The sequence below is a fragment of the Nerophis lumbriciformis genome, linkage group LG38 (genome assembly GCF_033978685.3).
Source record: "Nerophis lumbriciformis linkage group LG38, RoL_Nlum_v2.1, whole genome shotgun sequence".
Lineage (NCBI taxonomy): Eukaryota > Metazoa > Chordata > Actinopteri > Syngnathiformes > Syngnathidae > Nerophis > Nerophis lumbriciformis.
In genome coordinates, this window is record NC_084585.2 from 23,651,412 (window position 1) to 23,669,030 (window position 17,619).

General features: G+C 40.1%; 1 protein-coding gene across 2 annotated transcripts in view; it reads right to left on the reverse strand.

Annotated features, from left to right (window-relative positions):
* The window catches only part of srgap3 (SLIT-ROBO Rho GTPase activating protein 3), a 232,432-nt gene that overhangs the window by 26,831 nt on the left and 187,982 nt on the right, over positions 1-17,619 (reverse strand). For both annotated transcript variants that reach the window (XM_061932646.2, XM_061932645.2), the window contains exons 12-15: positions 9,398-9,428; positions 7,965-8,025; positions 7,500-7,577; positions 5,797-5,931 (exon numbers count right to left, since the gene is read on the reverse strand). In XM_061932646.2, coding sequence (XP_061788630.2) covers positions 5,797-5,931; positions 7,500-7,577; positions 7,965-8,025; positions 9,398-9,428 — 305 coding nt within the window. The remainder of the gene's footprint in view (positions 1-5,796; positions 5,932-7,499; positions 7,578-7,964; positions 8,026-9,397; positions 9,429-17,619) is intronic.

Below are 17,619 nucleotides of genomic sequence, written 5' to 3' on the forward strand. Positions count from 1 at the left end.
TAATGTTGACCTCAGTTTTGCCCACTCACTGTCCATGTCACAGGTGGTGCCGTAGTCCTCCAAGGTGGAAAGCCACGTAGCCAGCTTGCTGCGGTAGTGAGATGTACACTCTGGAGAATCCAGGGCCCTGCAGTTCAGTCGCTTTCTTGGCTGCTGTTTCTTGTGTGGGGGTCGGATTTTCATCCTCAGCTTGGATCTGATCAGCCGGTGGTCAGTCCAGCATTCAGCCCCACGTAAGGCCCTGGTTATGCAGACGTCTTGTCGATCTTGTTGCCGTGTAATTATATAGTCCAGCAGGTGCCAATGTTTGGACCGTGGGTGCATCCAAGATGTTATGTATTTCTTTTTTAACTGAAAAATTGTGTTAGTGATGAGAAGTTGGTGCTCAGAGCACAGAGAGAGGAGTCGAATGCCGTTGTTGTTTATTTTCCCAGATCCATGAAGCCTGATTATTTTAGTCCAGAGCTGGGCATCTGTGCCAACTCGGGCATTGAAGTCACCCATGAGGACAAGCTTATCGGACTTAGGGACTCTGGATAGAGCAGCCGCAAGAGACTCGTAGAAGGCATCTTTGATGTTACTATCAGCATCCAAGGTAGGGGCATACGCACTGAGTAGCGTAGCAAACCGGCCTTTCACCAGGGGGATACGCCAGGTCATGAGCCGCTCACTGATGCCTTGGGGGAATTCTGGGATATTATTGAGTAGTTTGCTTTTTACAGCAAAACCAACTCCATGGAGCCTACGTTCGCCTTCCGGGAGACCCTCCCAGAAGAAGGTATAGCCTTCACCGACTTCTGTCACGGAGTCTTCACCCGACAACCGAGTTTCACTGAGTGCTGCGATGTCGACATTGTATCTCTTGAGCTCATGTGCAATGAGCGCCGTCCGTCTATGAGGTCTCTCCGTCCCATCCTGCGTGTCAAGGAGGGTGCGGACATTCCAGGTAGCCAGGTGTATAGTCATATACTTTCCTTTGTTATGTTTTCGACCGCAGTAGGGGATGCCTTGGTGGCTGCGGTTTGCCACCCAGGTGTGAGGAACACACACACACACACACACACACACACACACACACACACACACACACACACACACACAGACACACACACACACACACACACACACTGGTTATCATTTGGAATGGGGACTAAGTTTTTGATCATCACTTGTGGGGACAAGGGAAAAAATATATTAGTTTTAACTAAGGATGGATACCATACATAATTATAGTACTATTAATGCCAGGATAACACGTTTCACTTTTCAAGAAAATTCATTTTCTCTTTTACCAAGATTTGAAACACGTAAACAAAGTAACCCAAATTTCCCTGTTGTGGGATCAATAAAGGATTATCTTATCTTACCTTAAACCACAGAAATAAAATACAAACTCATTTAAACTTTTATTTTTACTTTTTATTTTGAACAACAGTGAACATAAAGAACATAAAAAAAACTGTTCTACTTAACCAGTCTTGCTGATTATCTCTTAATCTACTATTTTACCTGCAATCTCCTTTTGTAGGCCGTAATGCGGTTGTACACATAGAACTTCAATGCTTGCCATTCCCGGTTTTGGAGAGCTTCCGGTTCGGCCCTCAAACATTTTAAACAGTCACTCTTTCCTGGTACAATACCAGAAGGGATGAATCGCTTCATGTGCTTCTCGACAGCCTTCACCTCTTTCTGTGTCCACGGTTGCCTTTTCTGGGCAGCTTTACCTGCAAGTGACCATACAAAATATGTGTATGAAAATAAAAGAAATAAAAGAACATTAAGAAATTAAGTTATGCATTTGTTTGGTATAATGTCTCTAACCCACAGAGAACAATGCATACATATGCATTTGCATTATTTGTGAGAAAACAAAGACTGATAAAACTTGACTAAAAAAACAGTTTATGTATATAGTTTACCTTTGGAAGAATATCTCACGGCACGATCTCCTGATGATACCTCCCCTTCTTTTGAAAGTTGTGTCAGTCTCTTGGGGGGTGGGATTTCTTCCTACTCAGTGGTTGGAAAGGCCCCTTCTTCTGTGGGTTCAATGTAATAAACATTCAGTGTCATGCTCGGGGTGGCATGGCGTAGTGGGTAGAGCGGCCGTGCCAGAAACCTGAGGGTTGCAGGTTCGCTCCCCGCCTCTTGTCATCCAAATTGCTGCCGTTGTGTCCTTGGGCAGGACACTTCACCCTTGCCCCCTGTGCCGCTCACACTGGTGAATGAAGTTGGTGGTCGGAGGGGCTGTAGGCGCAAACTGGCAGCCTCGCTTCCGTCAGTCTACCCCAGGGCAGCTGTGGCTACAAATGTAGCTTACCACCACCAGGTGTGAATGAATGATGGGTTCTCACTTCTCTGTGAGCGCATTGAGTATCTAATAATAGAAAAGCGCTATATAAAATCTAATCCATTATTATTATTATTATTATTATTATTATCATTGTTACCATAGGCCACATTTAATAAACCACGAAAATTAGTATTGACATTACATACTATTATCAGGAAATGAATAGTGTTCCTCCTCTCTGGTAAGATCTTCCTCTTCAGTTTCCACAACACTTTCTGTGGGAGACATAACATGTTAAGCTTATAATTGAGTTCAAACCAAACAAAAGGATGGAAAAAAATTATAGACAAAGGAAACAACAAAGATGACAACATACCATTTGGACCAATTGTGATTTCATCTAAGTTCTTGCCATGTAACTCTGATAATCGACCTTACTCGAGTGCCATCAAAACTTTGCTGATTTTTGCCAGCTGCAGTGTCTTTTCAGAGAGTCTACAGAACTCGCGATGGATTATAATATGGCCAAGAAAGTTGGCCATCTGGTCCATCTCTGTGTCTGTCATGTTTAGCACAGTTGATAGGGTGGCAGCATGTTTTCGTAGTTTCGTGGATGTAAGTGACACAGGACACTTTGCATGACATGCTTTTGCATAGTCTCGTATGCAGTCAGAACCATGGAAATGTGTCATCGCTGTCAGTCTTGCAAACAGGTAACTGTTGTCTTTGAGAACCCCACAAGTTTCCCTGTACTTAACGAGAAGTTCTAATGCACACACCATTTTTGGAGTCAAGAAAGTAGGAACAGGTCTGCCTCGTTTTCCCCTGATGACAATCCTTGAAAAATGTCTGCACAGTTTTTTTTCCACTTCAGAGATGAGGATCAGTTGTGTCTCTTGACAAAAAAGCCAACAAGGGCATGGCTGCTACCTCTCCTTCTCTTCGTCTGTTAAAAAGGATGATCTGTGTCAAACATACTTTTGTCAGGTCTGACCAGGCCTTTGAGGAAGAATTTTCAGATAGCGCACTGCTGCACTCATCATGCATTTGACTGAGAAACTGATGCATTTTTTGAACATCCTCAGTGAAGGGCGTAAGTTGTGGTGCATTCCACTTTCCTTCAGCTATGTTCCTCAGGGCTGTTGCAGAGATCAACTCGTTCCGCTTCTCACGATGGACATCTTGAAACTGAGTGGCATTCATTGTTCATTATCAAACCTTGTGCTTTCAAGAGTTTGCTGACTTTAACCAGGGAATTCCCAAGTTTAGTTGCCAGTGATGGAATGCAGAATTTGTTAGTGTCACTATCATAGCCACAAGTACATTTGACAGCTTTGACCATATCCAAGTAGTTCTTAGGTTTCACAAAATCCTCCATTTTTTTCAAGGTAGTTACTCTCCTTGCATTATGAATCAGTCTTCCTAATTCCCGCATCTTCTCTCTGACACATTGTTGATTTTTTGATGACATACCACTTTTGTTCAACAGAGGCTGCCCAACATCTGTGGTCATCTTTTATTATTTATGTGATTGGGTCAGGAATCATGACACTTATTACTTCCCACAGTTGTTTGGATACACAGGCACAGGCCCAGTATACGTGCACATGGACTGGACACGGTTCGTTCCTGGTTTTCGAGTGACTGATGCAGGTTTGAGGCAACAACTTCGCATGTGTCTCCACAGTACCTTTCTGGTAAACAGTCCTTGGCAATGTGCACAGTGCATAAAGTAATTTCCTTTAGCTTCTTTAGGTGGTCACTAGTTCACCCTTTCCTGACTCCATAATAGCAGCATTGTGAGCATATATCCCTTTATTACGAATATACTCTAGCTGTTTCCTTCTCTCCATGGAACTCGTTGGAAAGCTAAGAGCTGTGGCTACTTCCAATCTGTTTTTGTGTGCACTTTCTAGATGCCTTGCCATCTTGGCATAAGGCTTACTGCAATACAAGCAATAATGTATTTTGTTGTAAACTTTTTTTCCATGTTTTTTGAGGGGAGCACAAACAACTACAGTGTCAATTGTTTCCTGACTTGAGCAGTGTTCCTCTGTTCCAGTGACATCAGGTGTTATGCTGTTTATGTCCAAGTCCATGTGGTCTACTGTTGTGCTGTCACAAGCTGGAGGACTTATTGAGCCAGGACATCAGTCTTTCATCTAAAATGTGTGAAACAAAATCAATGTGAGGTTTTTAAAATATCCTAAATCTCCAATGTCCATCATACCTATACATACAACTTCTTAGAAGTCTTTATAGACAACCAATTAGCATTAAAATAGAGCTACTTTGACTATAAACCAGTCCAAATGACAAAACAAGCAACACAAAGTGATTCAAAAGGTTTCTAGGAGCAAAACTGATTTTCTTAATTAAATGCACCTGTTGGTAAAGTTTCTCTAAGGTGCTCCCCGAAAGAGTTCTAGTCAAAATGACAAAAAAATAAGCAACACAAAGTGATTCAAAATGTTTCTGGGAGCAAGGCTCATGTTCTTAATTAAATGCACCCGTTAGAAAAGGTCCGCTACCAAAAAATACATCCTTAACTCTTTGTAGTAAAATATATAAATATATATTGATAAAACATGCTTATTTTCCGAGCTATACTTAGCTTAGCTTCTCCAGCGAATCAAGTCGAATTAGTTATCGTGCTATGCTAACTCACAAGACGTAACTACCTTACCTAATACCTTAACTTGGTTATAAACACATTGTTCTTGTACAAATGATAGTCAATAACCTCCATTAATAAGAAAGATGTGCTTACCTTTTGGTTTAAACAGCTTATTTTCGTGTCCCATCAGCCGACATCTCCTGCACTGCAGACAAACCTCCTTCGTTAAGGGGACCAGGTGGAAGTGATAACTAATCACAGAAGGGATATGAGCCGAACGGCGAGTGCAGTACCAGCTCCAGCCCGATGAGGGGGCTGCTGCGCAAATGTCTCACACGCAAACTAACCAGTAAACATGTTTGATGGGAAAAAAAGCCTAAAAATCACTTAGGCATCTTCAGAATGGATCTGAACATTATATAAAAAGGTTTGCCTTTGAGAGGAGCCAGATGAGGTGATTCGGGCATCTGGTCAGGATGCCACCCGAACGCCTCCCTTGGGAGGTGTTTAGGGCACGTCCGACCGGTAGAGGGCCACGGGGGAGACCCAGGACACGTTGGGAAGACTATGTCTCCCGGCTGGCCTGGGAACGCCTCGGGATCCCCCGGGAGGAGCTGGACGAAGTGGCTGGAGAGAGGGAAGTCTGGGCTTCCTGCTTAGGCTGCTGCCCCCGTGACCCAACCTTGGATAAGCGGAAGAAGATGGATGGATGGATGGATGGATGGTTTCCCTTTAGGGGACCTGTTTTTTTGTCCCCATACCGTCAAAGGTCCCCTAAAGGTGACTTTGTAAACAGAGCGACGTCCCCATTAAGTAAGCATTGCCAGATCGCACACACACACACACACACACACACACACACGGCTGTGGACGTTTTTGGACTCACTGATGGTCGAAATGAAATCCAAGAAGCACTCCTTTGGGAAGAGGGAGTTATCCAATCCTCGGAAATAGAGCTTGAGCACTCCTGCAACTGAGTTGATATCGTGCTCTTCGCGATCGTCTATCAAGGGATCTTCTCCTGTATTATTCAAAGGGAAAATGCATTGAAATCAGCCCTTAAGAGAGCTTATTTCTCACTGAAAGCATGCAGCAAAATATATCACCTTTTATATACAGTACCAGTCCGAAGTTTAGACACACTCGCTCAAAGCTGTTAGTGATGGGTCAAACGATACTGAAGCATCGACGCATCAAGAAACATAAGGACTGATACCCCTCGATACCTCCGTGTGTGTCACTTTACGGAGTCTATCCCAGTTGGACTCGGGCTGAAGGAAGTGTACACCCTGGACAAGTCGTCACCTCATTGCATCGTTTTATATTCCTAATATTTGCTAACTATACATTTTTTGCAGGTTAAATGTAGGGATTTTTTAAGCCAGCAGATGGCACTATTATGAAACAGCAAGTGTCAATAGAACCAGAGAGTGTGCCACACACTCACTAAGGCAGAGATGTCAAAATCAAATACATCAGGCCAAAAAAAAAAAATGTAAAGTTAAAGTTAAAGTACCAATGATTGTCACACACACACTAGATGTGGTAAAATGTGTCCTCTGCATTCGACCCATCCCTTTGTTCAACCCCTGGGAGGGGAATCATTTTGGTGATTTAACCCCCAAATCCAACCCTTGATGCTGAGTGCCAAGCAGGGAGGTAATGGGTCCCATTTTTATAGTCTTTGGTATGACTCGGCCGGGGTTTGAACTCACAATTTGCTACAAGCTGAGGGCCGGACTGGTTTAATGTTTATTAAAACATATTAAAATGACTGCACATAACCTATTGAACCAAGACCTAACAGTGTACTGTATTTTATTTAATGATTAAATGAATAAAGCAATGTTTTCTTATGGCTCTGTCAGTTATTTCAAGGGAAAACATTATCAACAGGCAAAGAGCAAACAAGTAAATGCCCTTCAAAAATAAAATATGTTCCTTAATATCAAGATGAATGCATAAATGACACAACCCTTTTCCGAAACACAATATAGAATGTGAGTTATAACAGGATAATGCATACATTTATCATTTGTTTTCAAAACGCTTACAAAAAAGTGGGACCCCAAAAATTTACTGTGGGACTCCATTTTTATGACTTGATGGGGTCCCTGGAATCCCATTTTGAAAATTCCTAGCGCCAACATTGATGGAGTATTGGTGCGTGCAAAACAGCAGCAGGTGGCTGTGGCCTGCGGGCCGGTTTTAATACTAATCAAATATCATCCCGGAGGCCAAAAATCATTCATTCATGGGCTGGATCTGGCCCGCGGGCCTCGACTTTGACACATAGGCACTAAGGCATCTGTATTACACTGTATTTTGTATAAGTACCAGCATCCTTTGCCAGTAGACATACATACTAGTTTGTTTTCAAAAATATATATATCTTTTATAACTATATAAAAAGAAGTAGACCACAAACAAACGTCCACTGCAGAGGACTCTGGTTCTCAGGAGCTTATACACAGTAAAGTATACTTGGAATTATTATGTGTTATGTTATGTATGTTTCATAATGAAGTAGTTTCAAGAGACTGACTTGAAAATGATATATTTACAGCAGTTTTTGGGATGCTAACTCACCCCTCTCGAAGGAATTTTTAATATCATTGACCTCCACCTGCGATCCAGGCACTCGGAATATGCCTTGCTGCTGCAGCCCTGAAAGAAGAAGATACAAGCCGCCATTATCGCCACAACACACAACAAAAAGCGGGTAAAGTAATCATCGTCATCATGGGAGATGTTTAGTTTCCCCCCACCCCAGGAGAGGGCCCGTCTGTGTAACCCCAGCATGTGGTTCCAGTTAAAGGCCCCTAATCAGTTTTCTGGGGTTTCATTGGGTCCAGATCCAGGGGAGAGATGCCTGCAGGCTACAGCAATGAGCTCAAGACAGATGTGAAGGTAGACGGGGCGGAGCTATAAAAAGGAGGAGGGGGCTGCATGTGATCCCTTGTTATGAGCTTGTCAAATCCCTGGTGTGCACGCCTGCAGCCATTTGTGAAGAACACAGAAGTACCTCATGCAATAGATGAATAGGAGCCTTACCGTATAGGTTGATGTATCTGACACAGCTCTCCACCACCACCGGAATAGGTTGACCGGAATCCTGCAACAATACACACAAGAAAATCAACAAACTGCATGACTCTTAGAATAAACAGCTGTATGTATGCTTAAGCATCAGCAGGTATGTTACTACGCATTAGTCGAACAGCTTTATTAGTCTCATATGTCGCAACATTAGGCACACAAATAAACCAATACATTATGGTGCATTATGCATGTTTAATGTACATACTTCTGTACTTCCTGACTTTTTATTTTATTAATCTTCTTTTAAAAGTAAATATTGATGTATTTGCATTCCTCTAGTGACAGAGGTGACAAGTTTGGTTACTAATACAAATATTTGATGGTGCACTAATTAGTTGTTTTGGCTTCAGACACTTTGTGAAATGTAAAAAAAAAAAAATGTGATTGAAATTTTCACAAAGGTCTTGCAACTATTTGGGATAATTGTTCAAATCAGATTACAGTCCTCCCTCGCCTCATCACGCTTTGAAGTTTGTGGCTTCATTTAATCACGTTTTTGAGTATATTCTACGTATTTTTAAATTAAATATTTTCAAACATAAAAATGGCTAAATAAACTAGAAATATGAATACTACAATAGTATTGGCCTCTAGATGAGACCAAACCATTCAGAGCGGCCTGTTCCGTATCTTGGCCACTGAATGGCTCAGGCAGCATTTCTATATTGGATTAAACGTGTGTAAAGGTGACTATGTGGGTTTTATTTAATGTTTAAAATATTTAATAACAGGTCTTTAATTCCAACTTTAATTAATCAATGACACATTGAAAAATGTAATAATTATAATTGAAAAATGTATTTATTAATTTATGTCCCATTTGACCCTCCATAGTATAATACATAGCTAAACAATACACATTATTCAAATATCATGCAAAAACGCAGATATTTTTTATTTTTGATGGTCAGTTTCAAAGAATAATTTATTTTCGATACAACATGATTCTTGATTCAAACTGAATCCCGAAATGTATTATTTGGTATAATAATTCAAATGAAACTTTTTCAAAACAGGTTATTTCTGGTTGCATGGAGAGGGCCTTAAAAACCTATTTTTAAAAGTAGACTCTTAAGAAACAAACAAAAAACTACATGTTTTTTTAAACAATTCTTGAAAATTATTAATCGATTTAGAATTGCGATTCAAATGTAAATTGCTTTTTTTGTGCACCCCTACTATTTATTTGTTTAAATTTTGTTTAATCATATTTGAGGAAAGCCTTTAAAAGTGTGTGAGGCATATAATAGGGCTTAAAGTGTAAAAAAAAAAGAAGCCTTTTTGTGGGTGTGTAATATTTGACTTAGCATTATTGTCTTGGATCCGATCGCAGGTGTGCCTAATGAAGTGGCTGGTGAGTGCCTATTCCCTAACAACACAGGTACCTGGATGCGAGCACGAGCATTCCTTCTCCCTCTGGAAAAGGCAGGAAAGCACAGAAGCAGAAGCAAGAAGGACAAAGAAGCATCAAGTTAGAGAAGCAAATCAACGAGGAGGGACGTCCTCTGGAGGTTAAAGGAGGAAGAGCAGAGAGCTGGACAACGGGGAAAGTAACAGTGTGCAGTTAGAGGACAAAGCAGACCCACTGATGTCTCCTACCACCAAAATAAGTGACAGTCATTTGGAAAAACAGAAGTGCCACAATGCCTGCAACAGACAGGATTAGATCAGGGGTGTCCAAACTTTTTCCACTCAGGGCCGCACACTGAAAAATTAAAGCATGCAGGGCCCATTTTGATATTTTTTTCCCATTCTGAAAACCAAGACAATACAGAATATATGTATATATATTTTTTTTTTTAACCTTTAGGGCTCCCCAAAAGTGTGGTCCATAAGGTTCTCGGTCATAACAATGTTAAAAAATAAGACCAATATTATTATTATTTTATCTTTATCTTATCATTTATCTTTCAACGCTTAAATCTCAAGATCAGTTTCAGGTCTATCTGTCAATATAAAGTGAAAACATTTTAAACATGTTTTATGCTCTTTATGCGAATGAAAAGTATGCAATGTCAAAGTATAATATTTGATGTCAAGTAATTGGAGCCGTAAATCGGTCAATAATTCATAACCCCATTGATTTAAATTCATTAATATTATTATTATTTAACAATTACAGTTTGTTTTGTTTTTTAATTTAAAAAAATCCCACAAAAATTTTTGGGGATACAAAAGTGCCTCACTCATTTCTTTCAACACTTAAGTCTCTGGAACACAGGTGTCAAACTCAAGGCCTGGGGCAAGATGTGGCCCGCCACTTAATTTTATTTGGCCCTCAAAAGCCTGGAAATATGTATCGGTAAAGTACTGTAACTTTTCTTACTAAATGTATAATTTCTTTCTATTTTGGGAGACAAAAAAAATATATGTACTCCATGTAATCGCAAATTATGTTAACTTAAATATTGTCTAGTTATGCAAAATTATATCATCAAACATTCAAATCACTTTTTAAATATAAAAACATACTAATAATAATAATGATTTCAAAGCAAGTTATCCATCAAATTGTGCAATGTAAAAGTAGCAATAGATTTCATGGTAAAATTGTGAAATTTACTGTGCAGCATTTACAGCATTTTTCTCTAAATGAAAAAAAACTGCACTTTTTTTTCTGTAATAAACTGTGGTGTCGTTTTGACATTTACAGTATTACACCGAAAAATGTACAGTTGTTGATTTACGGTACAAAAAAACCCCCCCAAAAAACCAAACTGGCAACTCAGGTGCCAAAATTTTACTGTAAAATATCAGTTTGTTTTTTTAATTTACAGTAAAAAAATAAATGACAATTTTACTGTTTTTTTACCATAAACACAGAAGTACCGTTTTTCCATTTACAGTAATATACACTAAATTTTGAGGTAAAATTATTGCAACTTATCATATTTTTTTTAAATTTTAGTTAAAAAAATGTTTACTGATAAAATGCATAACTGTGATGTGGCCCTCAGTGAAAACGACTTTGACACCTCTGCTCTAGAACAACATCAAATCTGTCGATTGTACAAACCCCGTTTCCATATGAGTTGGGAAATTGTGTTAGATGTAAATATAAACGGAATACAATGATTTACAAATCCTTTTCAACCCATACTCAATTGAATGCACTATAAAGACAAGATTTTTGATGTTCAAACTCATAAACTTTATTTTATTTTTTGCAAATAATAATTAAGTTAGAATTTCATGGCTGCAACACGTGCCAAAGTAGTTGGGAAAGGGCATGTTCACCTCGGTGTTACATCACCTTTTCTTTTAACAACACTCAATAAACGATTGGGAACTGAGGAACCTAATTGTTGAAGCTTTGAAAGTGGAATTTTTACCCATTCTTGTTTTATGTAGCGCTTCAGTCGTTCAACAGTCCGGGGTCTCCGCTGTCGTATTTTACGCTTCATAATGTGCCACATATTTTCGATGGGAGACAGGTCTGGACTGCAGGCGAGCCAGGAAAATACCCGCACTCTTTTTTTACAAAGCCACGCTGTTGTAACACGTGCTGAATGTGGCTTGGCATTGTCTTGCTGAAATAAGCAGGGGCTTCCATGAAAAAGACGCCGCTTAGATGGCAGCATATGTTGTTCCAAAACCTGTATGTACCTTTCAGCATTAATGGCGCCTTCTCAGATGTGTAAGTTACCCATGCCTTGGGCACTAATGCACCCCCATACCATCACAGGTGCTGGCTTTTGAACTTTTCGTCGATAACAGTCTGGATAGTTCGCTTCCCCTTTGGTCCAGATGACACGATGTCGAATACTTCCAAAAACAATTTGAAATGTGGACTCGTCAGACCACAGAACACTTTTCCACTTTGCATGAGTCCATCTTAGATGATCTCGGGCCCGGAGAAGCCGGCGGCGTTTCTGGATGTTGTTGATAAATGGCTTTCGCTTTGCGTAGTAGAGCTTTAACTTGCACTTACAGATGTAGCGACAAACTATATTTACTGACAGTGGTTTTCTGAAGTGTTCCTGAGCCCTTGTGGTGATATCCTTTAGAGATTGATGTCGGTTTTTGATACAGTGCCGTCTGAAGGATCGAAGGTCACGGTCATTCAATATTGGTTTCCGGCCATGCCGCTTACGTGGAGTGATTTCTCCAGATTCTCTGAACCTTTTGATGATATTATGGACCGTAGATGTTGAAATCCCTAAATGTCTTGCAATTGCACTTTGAGAAACGTTGTTCTTAAACTGTTTGACTATTTGCTCACACAGTTGAGGACAAAGGGGTGTACCTCGCCCCATCCTTTCTTGTGAAAGACTGAGCATTTTTTGGTAAGCTGTTTTTATACCCAATCATGGCACCCACCTGTTCCCAATTAGCCTGCACACCTGTGGGATGTTCCAAATAAGTGTTTGATGAGCATTCCTCAACTTTATCAGTATTTATTGCCACCTTTCCCAACTTCTTTGTCACGTATTGCTGGCATCAAATTCTAAAGTTAATGATTATTTGCAAAAAAAAATCAGTTTATCAGTTTGAACATCAAATATGTTGTCTTTGTAGCATATTCAACTGAATATGGGTTGAAAATGATTTGCAAATCATTGTATTTCGTTTATATTTACATCTAACACAATTTCCCAACTCATATGGAAACGGGGTTTGTAAGTGTTTATTATTTTTTAAATGTTATTTTTAATTTTTGTTGTTGTTGTTTTAAAAGAAACAGCTTTGTGCCGCAAATGTCCCTTGGGCCGTACTTTGGACACCCCTGGAATCAAGGTTAAAGGTTGAGGACGAACAAAAGGTCAAAATTAGGAAGAGAATGAAGAGGAGAGGTCAGAGCTGCCTCCCTTCCTCCGGACCGACACCACAAGGTACCTTGATGAAGGTCTCCAAATCGCAGTTAAACAGCTTATGGTTATAGACGGAGCGCGGCCGAAGCTTCCGCATTCTCTGTGGTTTAGGGGGAAGGGTGGGGGGTCTAGGAAATGATGAACAAAACGAACGTCATCGCCATGTTCTTTGAAACCCTCCATCTTGTACTATTCAGAGGTCCGGGAATGAAAGACGTCTTGTGTCAAACGGAGCATTCAAAATGAGTCATGATGGTCACTCAATGGAATACATGGCAGGGCAAAAACATCACACATTATCAATAAGCTAATTAATAACTCTCTGAAAGTCATTTCCATGGAAAAACACCCATAAGATCCTTGATTTTTCTAGGAATATTCCCTGTGTGAGACAAGAACACGCATTTGTTTCCCCTTTGTACGTTCTAAACAGTGGAAAAACTGCTAGTACGAGGCAACTAAAAATGTGTGACTGTGAGGGAGTCAGTAATAACTACTGTATGTCCATGATATGGTCTTTATTGTGGGTGGAGCATTGACATGTTGGGTGAGGTTGAGGCAGTCCAGTACTTCTTTTTGTTAACTATCTGTCTAGCTGACATGCTGGAAAAGAGTAGTGAGGGCAAAATAATGAATTTATTGACAGTGCAGTGTGAGAGCCGATGTGTTAACTTTGCAATTAAGCAAACGCAGTCTCAAAGGAATATACCCTGCGGATGCACTTTCTGACAAAACCATCAAATTTCAAGCTCTTGAAACTGCGGCCCTCTTCACAGATAGCCTCCTTTGCAGTGGATGTTTGTTTTTACTCTTTTTATTTGCCAGAGGTACACATTTCAAAAAACAACGTCCAATGCAGAGAACGTTGTAAAATACACAGTACAGGCCAAAAGTTTGGACATACCTTCTCATTTAATGGGTTTTCTTTATTTTCATGACTATTTACATTGTAGATTGTCACTGAAGGCATCAAAACTATGAATAAACACATGTGGAGTTATGTACTTAACAAAAAAGGTGAAATAACTGAAAACATGTTTTGTATTCTTGTTTCTTCAAAATAGCCACCCTTTGCTCTGATTACTGCTTTGCAGACTCTTGGCATTCTCTCGATGAGCTTGGCATTCTCTCGATGAGCTACAAGAGACTTGAAATGGTTTTCACTTCACAGGTGTGCTTGAAGCTCATCGAGAGAATGTCAAGAGTGTGCAAAGCAGTAATCAAAGAAGGTGTGTCCAAACTTGTGTCCTGTACTGTATATTTTAGAAGCTCTTGGTGAAGTCTAAGCTGGTGAAAATAGTTGAAGAAAAACAATGATCTACTTGTTTAACTCAGCAGACTGCATGTACAGGTATGTTTGATTAGTTGCATCACAGACTATGTGACAACAGCTTCTCAATCAAGTTCTTACTTTATGCAAATGTATTTTTTTTATATTATCGTACAGCTTTTGGTCTGATGTCAAACATATCAATGTGAACACTACGCCAACTAAGTGAGGTTTGAACCCTTTTTTTTTTTTTATCTGAAACAAAAATGTCGCAGAGGGGGAGGGGCAAACAGAGTAATGTCCACATGGTAATAACACAGAAATTATTTAAAACGAGGAAAATTCCCAGAACAAAACAGAAGTTAGCTAGGCTACCACAAGTGTGCCGGACCTGAGGGGTTTCCGTCTTGAACAGTGTTGGGACTAACGCATTACAAAGTAACGCGTTACTGTAATGCCGTTAGTTTCGGCGGTAACTAGCAATCATTATTTTTTATATTCAGTAACTCAGTTACCGTTACTACATCATGCGTTACTGCGTTATTTTACGTTATTTTTTATGTAGTATCGGCTAGAAACAGAAGATCTGAGTGTGTTTTATTAGAGAGTTGCGGTGTCGTCCTTCCGAATCTTCCTCTGTTACAAGGGAGAGAAGAAAAGAGGCGCGTTCTATGTGTGTCTGGATGTAGGTGTGGGGGGCGGGGGGGGCGTGTCTGTGTTTACTAGTGGTGCAACGGATCACCACAATATCTTCGATTCGGCACACATGTGATCCGCGGTTTGATATATGAAACAAAAAAAAAGTTGTTGGCACGTTCAGTCCACACACAGCGTGGTAATGGCGAGCGGAGTAACGGAAGAACTTGAAATCCCCGCGCCATTTAATCGGTGTGTTTATATGTACAGACTCGGTTGTGCAAAACGAGGGTTTTAAACACATGCTGAACGTGCTTGAGCCACGTTACGACATCCCGTCGTGCACTCACTTCAGCGATAAGATTGTGCCAGATCTTTATGAGCAGGAGAAGAAAAAAGTTGTGGATGAACTGTCCCGAGCATCATCTGTTGCGCTCATGACAGACGGGTGGACGTCTAGGGGAACTATGTGACGATAAGCGCTCACTTCATCACAGCAGACTGGGAGGTGAGAAGACACGCCCCCTCTACGAGAGACACCTTGCGCAGGTACTGACACAAGCAGTGGAGGAATGGAAGATAAAGATATCCCAGTCACATGTGATAATGCCAAAAATCAAATAATTACAGAGAATGAGGCAGGACTGGGACCACAGGTAGGGTGCTTTGCACATGTAGTGAATTTGCCATCACAGAAGGGCATCTCAGTCAATAGGATGGAGTGCCTCCTTGGGAGGATCAGGAAGGTTTCCTACTTCCACCCAAGCACAACAGATGCTCATGTGCTTAAGACAAAGCAAGAAATGCTAAAGCTGCCTACTCATAAGCTCATAGATGATGTCCCAACGAGGTGGAACTCCACTTATGATATGTTGGAGCAGCAGGCAGCTATATACTCTGCATTGACCCACAAGACCATGAAGACAAATGTCAAAGACATCATCACCATGTCTGATGATGATGTGAGAGTGGCAGAGGAGGTCCTCCAGGTGCTTAAACCCCTCAAAACTGTTCCATCTCTACTGAGCACTGAAACGTCACCATCTGTGTCAATGATCCTGCCGTTGAAAACAAGGATTGTACAATCCATGGCTCCAAGTGTGGAAGACAGCAGCATCACTCCAGATGTCAGGCTTTATTTCACTACCTATGTTTCAAGGATGATGATGTGCCTTTTTATGTTGCACTTTAAGTAGTTTTTTATTAATGGTCATTGGTCCAAGTTTAAAGAAAGGAGAAATGCCTCTTTATGTTGAACTGTTTTCATTAATTATGTTAAAAGGAAGATACAAATGCATGTCAAGTTGATATGTGCAATAACAGTACTAAAATGAAGGCTAAAAGGGCATTGATGGGAGCTTTAAAAAAAAAAGAAGAAAAAAAGAAGTAACTAAATAGTTACTTTTCACTGTAACGCATTACTTTTTGGTGTAAGTAACTGAGTTAGTAACTGAGTTACTTTTGAAATAAAGTAACTAGTAACTGTAACTAGTTACTGGTTTTCAGTAACTAACCCAACACTGGTCTTGAAAGACTTAAGACGTAATATTTTACAGTACAGTGGTACCTCGGGATACAAGCTTAATTGATTCCGTGATGCAGCTTGTGCCTCAAAAAACTCCTACTGGGAAAAAGCGATTATAATCAATTCAATCAGTGCTGGTCCCTCACAAGACAGCACCATTTTAACAAGAAAAACAAACTTCTTCATAAAACATATTGTATGAACAGCAATACAATTGAATGTACTACAAACAACTACAGTAGTCAAACACACATTCAGCAGCTTCTCCATATTTTCATGGATAAACATCCGCCATTTGGATATTACTGTAATATCCTTGGCTGACGATATCAAATTATTCTGCTTCAGTATGTCGCAGACTAACAGTACTAAGCTCCAACTGCCACTTGCTAAGTCATAAATTTGATGATTTTCTTTAATTAAAAAAAATCCTCCACTTAATTTTGACAGCACTGTCCTTCACACTCTTTATTCCTTTCCGTGGTTGGAAAAACAAAGTTATGTCGATCTGTAACTATGACCCAATGCTAGCAACTAAGACCGGATGCGGTTCACTTCTTCTGGGCATCCCACCCACGCCTTTAAAGGCGGATATCCCTTAGGTCTGATGCCCCTGGTCGCTTCCCTAACTTGAATTTTGTTTTGCGATGCTGCAGCATTTCTCTCATCCATTTGTTTAATGGTGTTTATGTGTTTTAGCATCATTTATGTGTCTATAGATTAGGCCTTTGCTAAGCATCGGCTATCGTCTACAGTACAGACCGCAGCACAAGACCACAAGTGTCAACACAGTTTAAGTAATCATTTGTCCTTCGAAAAACAAAGAAAATCACTCGACCACATAATTACTGTATGTAAAAAATGTAATGATACAGAAAATTCTGCCTGAACTTAAATAATAATAATGCATATTTCTGATTGACTCAGTTAGAAAGGTATTTACGTAATATTTTCACTGTTGTGGTTTTCAGTGGTGTATAATTGCACCGTGTCATACTGTTATTGTTCTATTTTGGTTTCCTTTTTCACTTAGCAGACAATGATAGGTATGAAAAACACTAACCTGTTTATTATTAACTGTCCACTTATGCTGTCTGTAAGTAGAAATGGAGTGGGTTTTTTTGTTTTTTTGACGACACCTTGTGGTAAGTGAATTAGTGAAGTGAATTATATTTATATAGCGCTTTTTCTCTAGTGACTCAAAGCGCTTTACATATTGAAACCCAATATCTAAGTTAAAAATTTTTTAAACCAGTGTGGGTGGCACTGGGTGCAGGTGGGTAAAGTGTCTTGCCCAAGGACACAACGGCAGTGACTAGGATGGCGGAAGCGGGGATCGAACCTGCAACCCTCAAGTTGCTGGCA